General features: G+C 41.8%; 2 protein-coding genes across 6 annotated transcripts in view; one reads left to right on the top strand and one right to left on the bottom strand.

Moving 5' to 3' along the window:
* LOC308327786 (long-chain fatty acid transport protein 2-like) overlaps positions 1-18,962 on the top strand; it is a 512,892-nt gene that overhangs the window by 243,229 nt on the left and 250,701 nt on the right. The window lies entirely within an intron of this gene.
* The window catches only part of ltbp1 (latent transforming growth factor beta binding protein 1), a 150,677-nt gene continuing 146,849 nt past the window's right edge, over positions 15,135-18,962 (bottom strand). For all 5 annotated transcript variants that reach the window (XM_080782388.1, XM_080782387.1, XM_080782389.1 and 2 more), the window contains one exon: positions 15,135-16,628. In XM_080782388.1, coding sequence (XP_080638514.1) covers positions 16,459-16,628 — 170 coding nt within the window. In that variant the 3' untranslated portion in view covers positions 15,135-16,458. The remainder of the gene's footprint in view (positions 16,629-18,962) is intronic.

Here is an 18,962-nt window from a genome sequence, read left to right on the forward strand (position 1 = left end):
TCAGAGTTTAGTGGAAACAAGCTGAGGTGCATGACTGCTCTGTAAGTAACTGTGTGTATAGCTGTATAGCCTTGGTGGAGATAGGAACAGAGGGAAGAAAAGGAGATAAAAAAAAGAGAGAATAGCCTCGTCTAACCCTCTTAAAGGTGGGATGAAATGTCCATGATTCTAGCACATCTGTGAATGAGCCAGTCCACACCACAGGCCAGGCGGGGTCCCCATATGACCCAGTGAAGTGATGACAGTGAAGTGATCATTTTTAAGCACTTTTAAGACATTTTTAATACCTAAAAGGTATTGGATTCCTGAATGTGCGCTGCAGTGTTCAATGTGTGTGTGTGTGTGTGTGTTAGGCTGCTCAACAGTGACACTTTAGGTCATCCAGCGGTATTGCAGCTAGAAACAGAGACACAGAGACACAGAGACACATAGACACAGAGACACATTCATTGGAGCAGTTGGCAGGCACTAACCTGACGCTGCCAGATCCAAGAAGCTTGCTACACAAATTTGTTTCACAGCTTATTGGGATCTGGGATCTCGGAAGCAAATTCGATGACAGGGCTGTTCCTTTTTTTCAAGATACTTGGTAGATGATTGGATGGGACCGTCTGTCTATCACCGTGTGGGCGTGCAAACACAACCAATCATATTGACGTGTCTATATAGCTTCACATCCGGTTTCGCACATATCCCGCCCTTAGCTCACGCTGATTGGTTCGGTGCGGAACGGATCGGTGTTAGCTCAACTCCCTGAGAGATCCCAGATGGAAGCTGTGTTGGGGAACATGGTTACCCAATACGGCCCCCATCTGGCAGCGTCAGGTTAGGCAGGCACAGCATTGTCAAATAATATGGAAAAGAGGCAAAAATCGATAGGCGTTGTGAGCTTGTAGATCGGCTATTTTCACAATATTTATCTGTGGAACAGAGTCAACTCCTACAATAAGTGTGCTTGTCATGGGGGTGGGGGTGATTATTTTGGGGGGTCGCGGCCTGAAGAGGTTGAAAACCACTGATATAAGCTATGACAGAGTTCTAAACCACTGATATAAGCTATGACAGAGTTCTAAACCACTGATATAAGCTATGACAGAGTTCTAAACCACTGATATAAGCTATGACAGAGTTCTCAATGAGTTGGCTGCTTGGAACATTGCTATGACGGAAAGCCAACAACTTCTAACACGTTGAGTTAAAGGAAGGTCATTGTTTGATGTAACAGAAATGTACCTGATGTACCTAAATAATATTGGCACTAAATTCACTCCATATACCTATACATCGGCTATTTGCGGCAAAGTATTTAGGGTGTAGAGGGAAAAAGGAGGAGGCCTATTGTAGACCCCTGAGGGACTCCGGTAAACTAATGATAGGGTTTAAGTGAAGAAGAAATTACAGCTGATTTTGACAGCTGCAGCATAGCTGAAAACTTCCACTTGATGGCGATAGCTTAACACTGCAACGGGTTGTATTTCTGACCATGGTTGTGTTTTTAGTTACTGTACCACAGTGCTGTTTTCATTTTTGCCTAATAGAGTATTCAATCAGTCAATTTGTTTCTAAACTCCATAACCGATGATGAATGACTTCATGGCGGTAAACGGCCCTATGTGACGCAGCCACACTAGAACCCAGGCCAATTAAGGACCTCTTAGTTGAAGTTTCATTCATTGTTTGACAGCACTTGGTCATCATTGGATTCATGTTATTGTTAATGTGTGTTTTCAGACATTTAAATACTTGAACCGTCAATACATAAACTTGACCTTTCACTCTGTACTTAGTGTTCTCCTTTCCCCCTTTAGACAAAGTCTCTTTGCCGGAAATAGTCGATCTACAAGCTCACAACGCCTTGCATCACAAGGCGTTGCATTTGAAAAATAAATCACATTTCTGAGAGCTTGAATATCTGCTATTTCTTAATAGCCAACGTATAAAGTGTGGATAGAGTAGTTAAAATGAGTGTGATGATGTATAATCATCACAAATTTAGCTGGGGACCCCCTGGAACCTCCCTGATGACCTCTGGGGGTTCCCGGACCCCACTTTGAGAACCACTGCTCTGGACTGTTGAACCCATTGCCTGAGCATAGAGGGACAGAGACAGAGAGGGAGTGAAGCTTAATGTGATTCAATAAAAACATAATCAAAGGAATATTGAAAACTATAGGAAGGGGGCGCCACCAAAAAAATGTTTTGAGGCACTGGTCAAATAGTTGAAAATCCTCTTTTTTGTCCACTGGAATGTCAGTATGCTGTAGCAATGATATCAGCTGAGCTCTTCTCTGACCCAACCCATCTTGGAATTCAGTCTTCATTATGATCTGAAGATTCTGAACCATGCAGTGCCGAATCAACCCCTCCGAGGGCCCTGGCGCTACACCAAATCAAAAGGCCCTTTTGCATGCATGCGATTTGCGTAACATAATCAAGAATGACACTTTTTGCGTTCGCGGTTTCGACAGAAGCAACAGCTGTACCTATTTGAAATACTCGCACAGGGCCCTGCAAGCTGCGGGCCTGAACTACACAGCTTTAAAGTGTCCTGGTAGTGACTGCATCTTATACTGATGTGATGCCATATCTGACTGTCCACAGACACAAACAACAACGCCATCCATGCTGTCGCGACTCGTAAACACAAAGGAAGCAATTAAAACAATGTTCTTTCCTCTCCTCATCTATAGGCAAAAGTTGTTCTGTATCTTCGTCTTCTATGATGGTAGTTTGTGTGGTGTAATTTAGGCAGTGGTGTAAAGTAACTATAACTATATTATACTATAAGTCCATTAACTTTCTTCTTTTTTTTTTTTACTTTAGTGGAGTATTTATAATTTTCAATACTTTACTTCTACTACAGTTCAGAGGAAAATATTGTACTTGTACTGCACTGCAAATATTTGAAAACTATATGTACAGTAGAGTCTTGAATTTAGGCTGTTGTGTTTTAACAACAGCTAATAATAATCAAAGTCTATAAAGTAACTTTTACTCAAGTCAATTTTGAATACCGAGCCTTTACTTGTAACAGTGTATTTCTACATACACTTTTACTTAAGTACAAACTGTGAGTATAATTCTTCCGCGTTGAATTTTGTCTGCATTGTGTGTGTAACAGCTCATCACAGCTCGTCTGTGAAGAGGAAGAGAGAACGGGACAGATAAGAATGGTATGTGACCTTGTGACAAGTGAATGGTGTCTCCCTTCTCATCAGCTGCACCTCCCCTCCACCACCACCACCTCCACTCCCCACCAGACACCTCACCATTCCCAGCCAACACTGACAACAGGAGAAGTATTACTGTTGCTGCTAGCGTAAATCAATGACACCTAGTATGCTCTGCTTTTGCTACTCTAAAAACTCAGTGTGTTTGTTGCCTGTCCACAAGCGTGTACAGTCTGTCTGTCTGTCTGTCACATCTTTAGTCCCAGGTTCTGTATATGTACTAGTCATCATGTCTTCCAATCATCATAACTCTTGTCATATTTTACCAGAGCTGTATAATACATTTGTAATAATAACTGCTCATATATGTGTGTGACGCACGCTGTGACACACACACACACACACACACACACACACACACACACACACACAAGCTAATTGATTAATTAACTAAATGGACTGAATGGACTTACAGTACAAACCTTACAGACCTTTCACTTTCCTTAAAATTTCCTAAAATCACAATTCCTTATAAATATGTTTTCTGAAAGAAATCTAAAGTGCTCCCTCTGATTACTCTAAAAGTCACAGCCCCTCCGACAATAATTCATTAGAGTGAGGTGGACAGACAGAGACAAACAATAGACATTGGAGAGAGGGGGACAGACAAATGGACATTGGCTGAGGATGCTGGTGGTACCAAGGCAACGCAACATTGATTGTTGGCAGTCACACAATGCATAACGCGTACTATACACTTGCACGCACGCACGCATGCACACACACACGCACGCACGCACACAGCCCTGATGAATTTTGGCACAATTATAAGAAATCACTGTCTATTCAGGAATGAATAGACAGCACACAGACATCGGTATGTAGGCGCACAAAAGCACAGACCCAAACCCCAAACTTCCCGGCAAGCTTGTTTATCAGGTTGACCTTGATACCGGGTTCAAGAGGTTTGTGCCGTCCTCCTACAGACAGACTCACTGACATGGCAATACTTTGGCTTAGCTTAAAAGTCACTGCCAATAACAACAAAAACACTGTCTTGTAAGACCACAGCGGAACCCTTGTAAAGGTCAGTATCAAGGAACAACATTTAGAGGAATAACATAAATAATTCCACTAGATGGATGATCTAACCAAGACTAGCATATTATTTGAGTACAGGTATCCAATGGAATCCTGATTATCTCTACTCCTTAGAATTGGACAGAACATAAATGAACAGTTTTGGTAGTACAATTCAATGATCAGAATTTTATATGATATATTTGCTTCTTCTTATTGCTTCCCTTTTTTCTAAAAAAGAATTGTGTGCATTTATGTTGTCTTAAAACGAATTGCCATACAGGGTAATTGATTGTTAACACATTCTCAGTTAATTATTGATTGGCAACAACCCCTTGTAGCCTCTGCATTGATCCCATTGCTTAATAACGTGGTAATATTACTAGTCGTTTGGTTCTGATTAGTTAGTTGATAGGTAATTCGTTGATTAGTCTTTTTTTGTTGCTGCTTTTTCTATAATGTCAATAAGTCTATAACTTATACTATCCAGTAGCCATTGTGAAATCAACATTAGAATGTTCAGTTCTCAACCTGGAAATGTTGGTTTGTACATGATTATATAATGTGTGTGGCAAACATCATTTTACAGATGTTTGTAGGTTCTTTATTTGTTACGACTTGTGTACAGGTTCATAAGAGTAAAATGTACTTTTGTTCGGTTCCTTTGATCAGCAGCGTTTTCAATTACAAATCTTGACAATTAGTCGAATTTCTTTAGTCGAGGACAACCTAATTGCGAACGCAGTGATTGCGAACGCAGTGAGCACTAACTATGAGACCTAGCAGAACTTGTCTGTCTGTCTGTGTGTCTGTCTGTCTGTCACGCTGTAACACCACCTGCCCGCCACCAGAGGGCGCAGCTGTATCACACACAAAAAAACACACAAACAAAAAAACGTAACTTAATATTTTTTTAACCACACACACACGCACACATAGTCACATACACACACTAAAAAAAATCTTAAAAACGTAACTTAAAAAAATCTTTAAAAACCCCAAATATGTACGAGCTGCGTTCGCTTCCCGCGTTTGCGCGTCTTACTTGCAGTGGTGGAAAAAGTACAAAAATATTTTACTTAAGTAGAAGTACTGATTCTCTACTTGAAAATTACTTAAGTAAAAGTACAAAGTACCCATTAAGAAAGTTACTTAAGTAAAAGTATAAAAGTACCTCAAATTAAATGTACTTAAGTACAAAAAGTACCCGGTGTAAAAATGTACTTAAGTATAAAAGTAAAAATTACAAAGTACAAGTAAAAAGTACAAGTAAAAAGTACAACATGCTTTTCAAAATGCCTACAAAGAAAAGTCCAAAAGTGGCTTTATTTCAACACTCGTCTCGAAACTGGCCATTCAATATCAATGGCATTTAATGTTTGTGTTGGGATAAACACTAGAAACTGGCCATTCATTATCAATGGCATTTAATGTTTGTGTTGGGATAAACACTAGAAACTAAACTGGCCACTCATTATCATTACAAACATTACAAACAACTCAGGGTGCAAGCAAGCTCACACAAAAATATATTTCAGATTTAGGGGAGAATGGGGAGAGCCATTGCAATTTGCAAAACAGACATTATAATTGCATGAATTCACGCATTATAATTAGCCCTTCACTAATTAAGCCCCACCCACTCCACTTTGCAGGGCAAACTGTCTCCCATTGAGATGCATGTAAATGATTTCTCCATAAAAAAGAGCTTGAAAATGTCTTCTAAATAGAGTAAAAAAAGCCTACAGTAGTACAGTAGGCTATAGGCCTATGCACAAATGTGGATTTCATTATTGGGGGATAAAGTTGAAACCGATATCAACTTTAACGACCATCCCGTTCGACAGACGTTTACATGCAATGCACGGTAAAGACGGCCTATACAGTGATTATTATTGCAATCACCTGGATGGGTGAGTCGTGTAACGTTCCTGACGTTAAGATGTGTATGTGAGTCCCATACACATGCGCTGCATCTGCTGCTATTGCAGTTCTGTTTTCGTCACATAATGTGACGAAAACAAAAACAGAACTGCAATAACCAGCAGATGCAGCGCACGTCAGACACACACAACACACACACACACACACACACACACACACACACACACAGCGTGGCTCGCTGTTATTTATTCACCGCACCAGAGAGAGACAGAGAGAGAGAGAGAGAGAGAGAGACGGGCGCTTCTTGTCCAGCTTTTTCAACGCACCGCACCACCATGCTTCTGTGTGAATGTGAACGAATGAGTGAGGCGATGACTTTATAAACTTTATGTGGAAAATGCGGAGATTGCGCATATTTCGCGTGGAAATGTGTAGCGAGTAACGAAAGGTGTCCAATTTTAATGTAGCGGATTAAAAGTACGATTTTTTACTTGTAAATGTAACGAAGTAAAAGTAAAAATACAGAAAAATAAAAATAGTAAATAAAAGTACAAATTCTCAAAACGTGTACTTAAGTACAGTAACGAAGTAATTGTACTTCGTTATTTTCCACCACTGCTTACTTGTTATTATCCATCAACACAAAATGTATATGTGGAGAAACTACAAACTGTAAATATTATTCTTTCTCAAACATTCATTCAGAAGGTACACAAAATATCCATAATTTAATGTGTAGCATTAAAAATCATATCCATGACCCAATTTTACATAAGGAAGCTGCACTTGAACGAGTCTCTAAAAATCATCCTGTTGCAAAGGTCTAAATGTAAAACATCCAGCAACCAAGTTGAGTTTAACGTTAAAATAAAAAACATATTTAGACTTGTCAATATCCAAACTGCATATTTATCTTACTGTACCTTAAAAGTTGCTCTTCTTAAACTATTCCCTCTCAGCAGTAGCTACTGTAGTTGTGGTCATGTTATAATAATGACTGGCTAAGCAAGTACTGCTGTGTGTAATGCCGGCTGACCGACTCTCACTCTCAGCAAGCAATGAAGATAAACAGACAGATATTGTGAGTGGAATGGAGAGAGAGAGAGAGAGAGAGAGAGAGAGAGAGAGAGAGAGAGAGAGAGTGGGGGCAGAGAAGGGGGAGACGAGAGGCACATAATGATTGATTACAGCCCTCAGTGGCTCTGTGCCAGCTGTACCCTCTCCTGTCTTTCACTCCGACTGATTCGCTGCCATCTCTCTGTACTGTCTCACATCTGTGTTCATCTAAATCTGTCTCTCTGTCTCGTATCTGTCGAGTTCAAGTTTGTCATAAAGTGAATGAAGTTGAACTCACGTATTATGTGCTATGGACGGGAAAATGTTAAAGAGGACAGTCATGTGTTCTACAGTCTGACATCACTACACTAAAACATAAAATATCGAGGACAGACAACACACTAAAGCACAATAAAACATAACATCTATCAAATATACAATTCATATTAACAGATTAACCCAGGACTTGAGGCATTAGACCTTACTGGCTGTTCATCATCAATCTAGTGGCATAGGATGTCCAAGTAGCAATGCTTATGTGTTGTTTGGCTGAAGGGGAGAAGATAGAAAAGTGCCTGTGCTGGGTGGTTCAAGTCATTCATTGATGATAATAGGGATTTTAAGCAACTTCTGTTTTCAGGACTGCTCCGCTACGCGGAAGTACTATGACTACTATGTAGTCATAGTACTATGTAGAAGTACTATGACTACTATGTAGTCATAGTACTATGTAGAAGTACTATGACACAATCGATGTAGCTGTCAAAATCGTTAAGCAAACAGCCGTCGGCGACGGCGACATTGGTTACCATGGTGACGCGTCTACGCAGCATGTGTCAAACATAAATAAAAAAAATTAAACACCCCGTCACACGTCATCTAACTTGACGATATTGCTTAATTCTTTATACATGCGCTGGACATGATCAGCCGTGGAAAGAGGAAGGTGCTGGAGCAATTTGTGTCATTCTAAAACCGTTTTAATAAACATGGTTAATATGACATATGGTATTAGTGTTATTTCTTCATTCAGAGTATGCCAACACATTACACAGCATAACATGACATGACATGGCGTTGTAGACACTACGTACGGTGTAAGTGTAGGTTCTGCCGTAGTAGAAAGGGCTGCGACGGCAAGCAGGTTTATGTATCGAGCACTGATCCATTTCCGGTAGCTGGAGCGGACTGCCGTAGCCGTCCTGCCGTAGCCGTCCTGCCGTCGTTGCTTAAAGTCCCTAATGTCTGTTCTGTTGAGGCAGAGGCTTCACAGTATGACCACACTCTGTAATGTTTTGCGGCCTTGAACAATATTGCTGTGATAGGAACCAGTTTAAAATAATTCTAATGTGAACCTGGGGAACATGGCGAGTGGAACTTGGTGCTTTCCATAGCTGTCAGAAAACACAGCAGTGATGTGATTCATCCATAATATGAGGACCTGAGTGATGGTCACTCCCAGCAGGACCCTCTCCACAGCTACTCCGTCAATTTACACTATAGATTGAAGGGGGAGCAGCCTCCAATCCCAGGTTACCTCCCATTGTCCTGAAGTCAATGAGCAACTGATTTGCTCACTGGCATAAAGAGAGAGGTTGTTGATGTTGTGGTACCATGCAGTCCGTCGCCTAGCCTCCAGGTAGACTCATCGTTGTCAGAGATTAGGCGAATGGCTGTTTTTCATTGCCTCACGGTTGAAGTACAGTGAATGCTCTCGTGGTCCATGTAGAATTTCTGTAGGACCTTGGGGCCCATGCCGAATGTCTTCAGTCACCTGAGGACGTACATGTGGCTTTTCCACCACCTATTCAGAAATTGCAACTTCCAGACCCTCTCACGCTCTCCACTGCAGCACCATCTACAGTATGTAGATGGGAGTGTGGCGTCACTGGCGTGCCCTCTATGCCTTTCTTCCTGTAGTCCACCATCAGCTCTTCTGTGTTGTTGACATTGAGAGCCTTCTTGTTCTCCTGGCACCACATGGGCGAGGTTCTCCACCTCTCTCATCACTGTTGTGTTGTCAGCAAACCACTGACCGACTGCTGGTGTTGCATGCAGTAAATAGCAGATCTACAAGCTCTACAACGCGTCATGAACGTAGCACGTAGTGAGCTTGTAGATCTGCTATTTACTGAGCCCCACAGTGGCACACAACTCAATATAAATGAGGCTTTAGTTAGAGCTGTGCATGGCCATGCAGGTGTAGGTGTACGGGGAGTAGACTAGAGAAGGGTGCTCAGTCTGAGGGTCAACGCAGAGAACATGTGGCTGTTTCTGATCTTCACATGCTGCATGCGGACGTCAACCAGTTAGGAAGTCCACAATGAGCTCATTCAGTCAGGGAGTCCACAATCCATGCAGGTTGAGGCCCAGATCTAGGCCAGTTGGGAGGGAATACATGTTACAGTCCAATTGAAAAAACTGACAAATTGAAAAAGGAGTGCTCGTTTTCCTCGAGTTCACATTGGGTGAGCCCCGTCAAACTAAGAAATGGCATTGGAACACGCGGCACGGCGACTTGCTTGATTTAGCTCACTCAGCTGTGCCTCTCGTGGTGTGCGCCTTTCACCCTTGGGCGCACACACACACACACACACACACACACACACACACACACACACACACACACACACACACACACACACACACACACACACACACACACACACACACACACACACACACACACACACACACACACACACACACACACACACACAGTTTCTTTCACCTTGTATTAACTGCAAATGGGTCTCTATGCTCTCTTTATCTGATTTCCCTCACCCTCATTATCCTACTTATTACTACAAGAATACAATGCACATGTACTCCCACTCACATCAGACACTTCCTCTCTCTCTCTCTTTCTCTTTCTCCACTGACTGTAATCTGTTATCAGTTGACATGTTATCAGTTATCTGCTCTCCCTGTGTGCTCTCTCTCTCTCTCTCTCTCTGGTATTGGGAGTGAAGCAGGGTCATGGCTACTGTGTTATGCAGACATTTGAGCCATACGAGAAACAGTCCTGAGTCCTGACTGTGCTACTGTATATCACCAATCATTTGAGATGCCCCTCATGCGCGCGCACACACACACACACACACACACACACACACACACACACACACACACACACACACACACACACACACACACACACACACACACACACACACACACACACACACACACACACACACACACACACACACACACACACACACACACACACACACACACACACACACACACACACACACACACACACACACACACACACACTCTGTCTGAAAAGCCCATGTGTTCTGGATTTAGACAAGAACTCGCTAGTGGAACAGTGCCCTAACCTGCCCTGGGCCTGGAGATAGATCACACTGCTCTTTTTGATATGGAGCCAGCCAGGCTGTTCTCCCTGGCCACTACCACTGTTGTATACGGACACTGAGACAGGTGCACAGCAGGTGCACTGAAACCCACAAGTACTCACAAGTAAAGGTATCAATACTGCAATTATGTAGACATACTCTGTTACAAGTAGAAGTCTCGTATCGTATTCGAGTAAAAGTAGGCCTGCCGCCTACAAAAGTATTGGCATTGGGGGGGGGGGGGGGGGTTGAGGCTAGTAGGTGGGTGTTAAGGGTATGGTCACAGACTTAATGGTGCAGTTCTCACCAGGAACTGGTGTTGTGCCGTCGAATCTGCATAGGCATTATAGAGCGGATTTGTTCACTTTTGCAATCACATAGTAGTTTCGGAATCGCACAACTGAAAGCACTATCTTATAATTAGGCACATTCTAGGAAAAATAACCAAATTATATAAATAGCAAAAGTAGTCTACAAGCTCACAATGTTGCACCGATTGTAGATTGTATATTTTCGCCATCGTATTCGTACGAAATAGTGGTTAATAGTCTACTGGAAGCCCCAATGGTCCCAGTTAGACCCAGACATGTTGTTTAATGTAAACTTTTATGATTCAAATGGCATCTATAGGCTTAGAAGATGGGATTAAATTTGGTTGCTAAAAATCGCACGTTGAGCAATTTGAGTTATTAGCATAATATGTGACCATATCAATTAACATCCTAATTACTCAAATTGCTCAACGTGCAACTTTTAGCAACCAAGCTTAATCTCATTTTCTAAGCCTATAGATGACATTTGAATCATAAAAGTTTACATTAAACAACATTTCTGGGTTCATGAACATTCCAGTAGAGACTATAAGCAGAGGCCATACTCCTAATAATAACTGTCTTCTAAAAATCACACCCGTTAAGTGACCCTGGGCGATCTTATCATCAGACATCATACATCATTTTTTGGGGTGGCCAATCACAATTTGCGTCCTCACTTTTGTCTTCAATGTTTGTGTTACACACTTTCATAGGAAACGGTAGTAAAACGATGTACCTACAAAACCCTCAAAGCTGCTGCTGGACATATAGCGCCCCTCAAAAACAAACGTTCACAGGTGTTGCCAATCTTATGCACAAGCACAGCGCTCAGTTCACACCTCTAGCCATAGGCAGAGTCAATACTATACTATACGTACTGTACGTTGCAGAGAGATTGGCAGTGCCAAACAACAACAACAGCACACAACAAAGCAGGAAGCAGCCTCCTACAACAACACGGTCCTCCCAACAGATAAAGGGATTTACCTCACAGAAAAAAGCAGTGTTTTCATGGGATGGGGAGACACATTTTCATAATAATCCAAATCTCCCACAGAAAAAGACACTAGAGATATTAAAACAGAACAAATTCAAGGTATGCCAGTTGGAAATTAAACAATTGCAGCAAAGTTGATAGAAGGTACACCATTACACTTAGCAGTTAGCATACAATTTATCTTTCAAATGTGAGAGTGTGTGTGTGTGTGTGTGTGTGTGTGTGTGTGTGTGTGTGCGTGCGTGTGTGTGCGTGTGTGTGTGTGTGTGTGTGTGTGCGTGTGTGTGTGTGTGTGTGTGTGTGTGTGTGTGTGTGGTGTCTGCCATGGAAATACCTCCCCCATCTCTTCCAAATGACTTAACCGAGGGAATTCTGTCGCCGGGCCTTTTGTATTGTGTGAACACGGACTCTGGGTTGCAGAGCAGCATCTAATGCCATGTGAAACCTCTCGTCAAAGGCTTCTAGCAGCCCTGGGCCCATACGTGTCACTGTGAGAGTGCAGTGGGCGTGGTTTTCTCTTTCTGGTTCCACTCCACTGTGACTGAGACCACCTTTCCACCGGTTGGTTCCATGAGCCACAACTCCAAAATTGGTGGGAAAAACTAGACCTATATTAAATTGTTTATAGATCAATACAAGACAAGTAAATGTAGTAGCTTTTTCATATTTTCGATTATTTTGCATATTTTCCTGCAGAATGCCTCGTTTGCATATTTAAACATGTAACATTTGTAATACAATAAATCATTGTCTTCATGTAAGTACTAAATTGGGAAAGTTTCATGGTGATAACAATCTAATATGGTTTTGCCCACTCAATTCATAATTAGCCCTTCACTAAGTCCCTCCCCAACCCATCCTTGTCCAATAGGCACGTTAGCAGCGAAGAAAGCTTGACCTGCAGTGCATAGCAACTGTTGCTAAACTATTTGATTTGGCATTGGACAATCGCTTTTTGGGGTGGGATTTAGTGAAGGGCTAATTAACGTTCCAATTTTGGAGCTATGGCTCATGGACTAGGAACCAAAAAGGACTGAACCGGTTCCCATTGGGAACCAACCGGTGAAAAGGGCCTGAGAGATTTACAAAAACAAAAACAAATCTTAACCTCAGACTTCCCAATAACTGATAACATTGATGCACTTCCACGTCTGCCAAAAGTAGTGCATTGTTCCATGGAAGAAAATACAAAATGATTAAGTTCATGTAAACAAAAGGTATTCTTCCTCCAAGTAGTACTGCTTGTCAAAATGTGAATTGCAGACTTGAAAAGAAAAGAATCCAAGGCACTCCATCTTTGGTGAAAAATTAAATCGTTTATTTGATGATGAGCAAGGCAAATAAATAACAGGACCTACACGTTTCGACCAAAAGGTCTCTCAGGGTTAATCTGCTGATTAAGTTCATGGTCAGGGACCACATGCAATACCTTCACGGACCACCTGTTGAAAACCCCTGGTGTAGAGGGAAAAAAGGAGGAGGGGCTAGTGTAGAGTAGTGTAGACCCCTGGGTCAATATAGCGTCCAGTCCCGCCCCCGACGAGAATTCCCCATTCATTTTTCCCATTGACGTTTCAAGTATTTATTTAAAGACCTTTAAAGCCTCGGACAAAGCCAACTCGGCTGCTGACAAATCATGACAATAAACAAAGATTTCCGGGCGGAACAAATAATTAGAAATAAGGAAAAAAAAGGGCAGGGTACAACACGTTTTTTATTTGATCTTCTTCATCATAGGACATGCAATGAGTTTTGTCTATGATTTGCACAGAGAGTTCTGATGCATGGATTAGTGGAAAGCAGACATTGGAGAATGGAGCGCTAAAGGGGGGGGGGGGGGGGCAGGCAGGCAGGCATGCGCTAACATCATCACAATTTGTGAGCAACAAGAATGCAGCAACAACAAGGTCATAGGCCTATAGATGCATGGCTGGGCCCCCCCGACACAGTCTAGTTAACTTACTCTGTCCCTTTGTACACACAGCTTCACTGTCCCCTAATATCTGTCCCTGTACAACACACACTACAGCCACAACTACTGACTCTGAGTTTTTATGCTTTTTGGGTCAATCCCAAGGTCACAGGTGATGCGTCATGATCTGACTCTAACATTTAACCTCTAACCTGTGTGCAACTCTCCATCTCTACTACCGGTATGTGGAACATACTGAGAGACCCATCAGTCCTCTTAACTAGACTGGGAAATCCTATGCGTTGTTATACCTTTAAAACCGGGGAATAGACTATAGACTGTAGCTTTGCATCTGCCCATGTGAACGCAGCATAAGATTAGACTTCCTCACAACTGTGCAAAATACAGCATGGCTGAGCCAAGCAGGAACAGCTCAACTTGATAACACAACGTTACAATGAAATATCTCTACTATAATCACTCATCAGCCTTCCGAGGAGCAAATAATGTAACCCCAAAAAAGTTCTGAAGCTAAACCATTCAAATGTGATTACACAAACATTCACCTGTGGTTCTCAACCGTTTCAGGCGATCTACAAACTTGTAGATCAGCTTGAAATTTTGCCTGTCCTAGATTATTTGACAGTCTGTCCAATGTTTGACCAGTTTTTATAGTATAGTTGATTAGTTTGATGCAGTAATCCGGTCTTTGTGTGTGGGGTACGTGGGGTCCCAAACCCACAGGTTGAGAACCACTGGCTTAATGTATCATTTTATATTGGATTTTCTTTTTGTTTTGGTATTTATTAGGGATGTCCCGATAGACTTTTTTTGTTCCCGATCCGATCCTGATACCAATACCGAATACCGATACCAGTGTTGTGATCTCATGTTGTGTCTATAGCTATCTAGCTACAGTATATATCTCATGTTGTGTCTATAGCTATCTAGCTATATATCTCATGTTGTGTTTATAGCAGACTCCTCACTCAAATGTGCACTTGCAGTTTGGGCAACTCGAAAGCAAACTCCACATGCCCAAACACCTTATTTACCTGCCATGGTGTCAACCCCTTACCCCTGTGTCGGATTGGTGGTTAGACTGGCATATTCGCCGATACCGATATGACCCGATATGACAAATAAGGGTACAGATACTTTTCCGATACCGATAAAGTATCGGGACATCTCTAGTATTTATCCCTAGAGATGTAAACAACATACCGTATAAAAACAATCCACATAAATATACACATTTTGTGTTATCAATTATCAATCTATGTGGTTGGTCTCCTCCTGAACAGTTGATTACTTATAAATTACATAATATTCCACAATAAGGCTATGACAGGTCAGTCAGTATAAATATCACAATTTGTGATTTATTACCAAGGGGTTTAATATACAATGTAATATGAATATTCATACAAGAGCATTTTTTTTTCATGTACAAATTACAAATACATCAACTGGTTTCTCCACTCTTCTGTTTAAATGTACAAAAGTTTACTCTCCCACCGCTGTCCCATAGCAGCTTTGCAACCTGGCAAGAACTCGTAGACATCGCAGTAAAAATGCAGATAAAAGAGAAGTATGAAAAAATAAGGAAAAAATCTTCATTTCATTCTCATTTCATTTCATTTAAAAACTAAACAAAAAAATAAAAATAAAACATAAAATAAAAAACAATAATAATTGAATAACCAAGGGAAGGGAGAATGACTGCTCCACAGGGCAGGAAAGAAAGAAAGAAAGAAAGAAAGAAAGAAAGAAAGAAAGAAAGAAAGAAAGAAAGAAAGAAAGAAAGAAAGGAAGAAAGAAAGAAAGAATTAAACCTGCTATTGTCCAATGTCCCAGACACAGAGAAGTAGTTTGAATTGTATCATTATTACGAACAAAAAGGAAAAAATAAGAGCAAAACAAAGATTATTTCAAGACATGAACAACTTCCTAGTTCAGTAACATGTACATACTGCCCTGGGGCTGAAACAAGCCATGGAGCTGAAACAAACCGGCTTCCAATATCGTCAAGAAAATCTTCCAGGGTGAACTGCAGACAGAAGGCTTGATGAAGGGAAGGATGACTATGAGGAAGAAAGTGGGACGGACAGGGGCAAAAAACACAACAAAAATAAAAACAGAGAGCTGGCTTCTTCACATAATTAAATATCCACACACATTGTTTTCCAACTGGGTAGAAAATAAAACTTAATCCCCCAGCAAGAGTCCATAGGGTTTGTCGTTGTGTTAACAGAGCAGTCAGTGCCCGTGCGAACACATAAAACTCCTGATACGAAATGAGAAACAAACTTACAAAAAGGAACAGACAAAAACATACATTTTATACAATGCTGCGTTTCTCCTCCCCTAAGGCACCACATATTAGATTAAGTTGAATCTTCATCTCAAGTAAATTACTTTTTTTAGTTTGTTTCATTTAGTGTGTACTTTATACAGTGCAGAGTATATGGGCTTGGATTAAATAAGTGTGTGTGTGTGTGTGTGTGTGTGTGTGTGTGTGTGTGTGTGTGTGTGTGTGTGTGTGTGTGTGTGTGTGTGTGTGTGTGTGTGTGTGTGTGTGTGTGTGTGTGTGTGTGTGTGTGTGCGTGCGCGTGTGTGTTTGTGTGGCCTATATGAGTGTTTTTGGTGTGTTTTGTCCCCCCCTAGTGTTCGTGCACATTCACTGCCTCTGTGTGCGTGCTGCTGCTGATTCCGCCACGCAGTAGTTGGGCTTTTCAGAGGGACTGAAGCCGGGCAGACACACACACTTGTAGGAGCCTATTGTGTTGATGCACTTGGCGTTCTTGCACAGTGACATGCGGCCGTTGAGCTCCGAACACTCATTCACGTCTGAAAGCAGAGGGAGAGTGCATGTTAAAAGAAAGTACTTTAATTTTATTTTATTTAAGTGAAAGTATCAATATTGGAATGTAGAAATTCTCTGTTACAAGTAAAAGTCCGGAATTCAAAATGTACTTGAGTAAAAGTACAGTATTAGCATCAAAAGTAAAAGTTATTATTTTAGGCACAATGTCCCATTTGAAGTTTTCAAATGTATAAAAAAAATCTTTTGAAAATAGCATCTCTACAAACTCACAATGTTCAAATGGCTGAAATGTATATAGGGCTGAAGTTGTTATTGTAAAATGGCGTAACAGTGCAATATTTTCCTCTGAGATGTAGTGGCGTCAGGGGGGCAGTCAGACAGATATTTTGTGAAGCCACTAATGAAAGTTCTTATAATGGCCTGTTGTGGTGCTGTCATTGGGCCCAAAAAAACCCATAGCTCCATAGAGCTCCATGTATTTGGGCCCAACTTCATGGTCCCATTTATTAAAAAAATTACCATAAAGTCACATATGTTCTGAGGGGCGTGGCTACCGTTACAGTCTATGATCGGGAGCCACCCCCCGTTCGAGTCAAAATAAAAACCAACTAAGAAGAAGGGGCGAAGTCCCGCCTCGTTGTCTGGGCCAGCCAATGGCCATCTGGGCCAAAATGGATCTACAAAGATGGCGACTTACAGTTCAAGGACTGACAGGCTTCATTTTACGTCCATATAAGACCCGGAGAACGCTTTGTCCATATTCTTTACAGTCTATGAGTGGTGTAGAAGTAAAAGTATTGGAAATACTCAAGTAAAGTACAAATACCTCATAATTGTATTTAAGTACAGTACTTAAGTAAATGTACCCAGTTAGTAGTTCATTATGTCAACGTGTAAACAAGACAGTCTAATAATGGTGTGTCCTCCTTGTTCAATCTTTAGCCATCGTCTGTGTCGGGTGTAAACCTCATATGTTCAAATAGCCCAACAGCAGCGCTAGGATAAGCTACAGGGTGTGCAGCTACAGGGTGTGCAGCTACAGGGTGTGCAGCTACAGGGTGTGCAGCTACAGGGTGTGCAGCTACAGGGTGTGCAGCTACAGGGTGTGCAGCTCATAAATGAAGCACTGTTCAGTGACAAAGTCCCGCAATCCACAGAAAACCCAGTCAATCAGTGTGGTGACGCTACGTCTATTACTTTCTTCCAAGAACAAAACTACTTCACCAGAACAATGTTGGTCTTCTAAGACATTCTCTTAACGGAGTAGTTCACCCAAAAAACGACGTATTTTCTGTGGGCACTGGCGGCGTGTTCCCTCCTCCGCGTCATCAGTGCCCATACCCGAGGCGGGGGTTGGCGATAGGGCCTTTCTGTGTGGAGTTTGCATGTTCTCCCCGTGTCCCCTAGGGTAGATACCCTCACAAAAACATGCCGTAATCCTGGTCTCTAAAACTACCTCCCCCTGGCCAGCCGGGGCGCCTGATGGAGGGGAAAGGAACTGGTCGGAATAACGTGTCCCTTCCACGCGCTACGTCCGGCCGGGGAAATTCCCCTCTTTCAGGTGAAAAGAAGCAGCTTGGACTCCTCATGCATAGAAGGAGGCATGAGGTCAGTCCGCTGCCCCCCAGGTTGGCAGAGGAAGTGTAGCGCCCAGGATTACATTAGATAATTGGCACTGGGTGAAAAAAGAAAAACTGGATTACAAAATCGTGGGATAAATTTTAACTTAAAAAAGAAAAAAAACTATCAAAGGCCCTTTGCCAACCCTGAGTCAGCACTGATTCTGTTCTGGAGGAGAGAACACGCCCACAGCATCCAGCGGGAATCAAACCCAGGACCTTCTGGCTCTGAGGCGACAGCGCTACCGACTGCACTAACGTGCCCCGATTTTTTTGTTTTTGTCACATTCCGAAGCCAATCATTTGATGATAGGCGGTACTGACTGATCAAATTATTGGCATAGGAATGTGACAAAAAAAATCAAGGCTTAATGGGGTGTGTAATTGACAGAAAATAAGTACTTTTGTTGGTGAACTAAAGCATGATAACTACGGTCATATTGTAGCATGTATCGCATAGCTTATACACAATAAAGCATAGATGCAAAAACAACACAAACACACAGAAAACTAGGACAATCCGTACATAAACATGGAATGATACCAAGCGTACCACTCAGATGGGACGAACTGAAGAGTTTTTGACCTACTAGTGCGTAACAAAGCATAGCACAGTAAGTGGGCTGACCAAAATAAAATGGCTCACTTAATAAGGCTAGCGCATTGTTCGGCTCCAAACTCATTTTGCCAGCATACCACTTTAGATTTCAATTTGAAACACGGTGACGTGTTAGGAAT

The sequence above is a fragment of the Protomyctophum bolini genome (assembly GCF_963924005.1).
Source record: "Protomyctophum bolini genome assembly, chromosome: 14".
Classification (NCBI taxonomy): Eukaryota; Metazoa; Chordata; class Actinopteri; order Myctophiformes; family Myctophidae; genus Protomyctophum; species Protomyctophum bolini.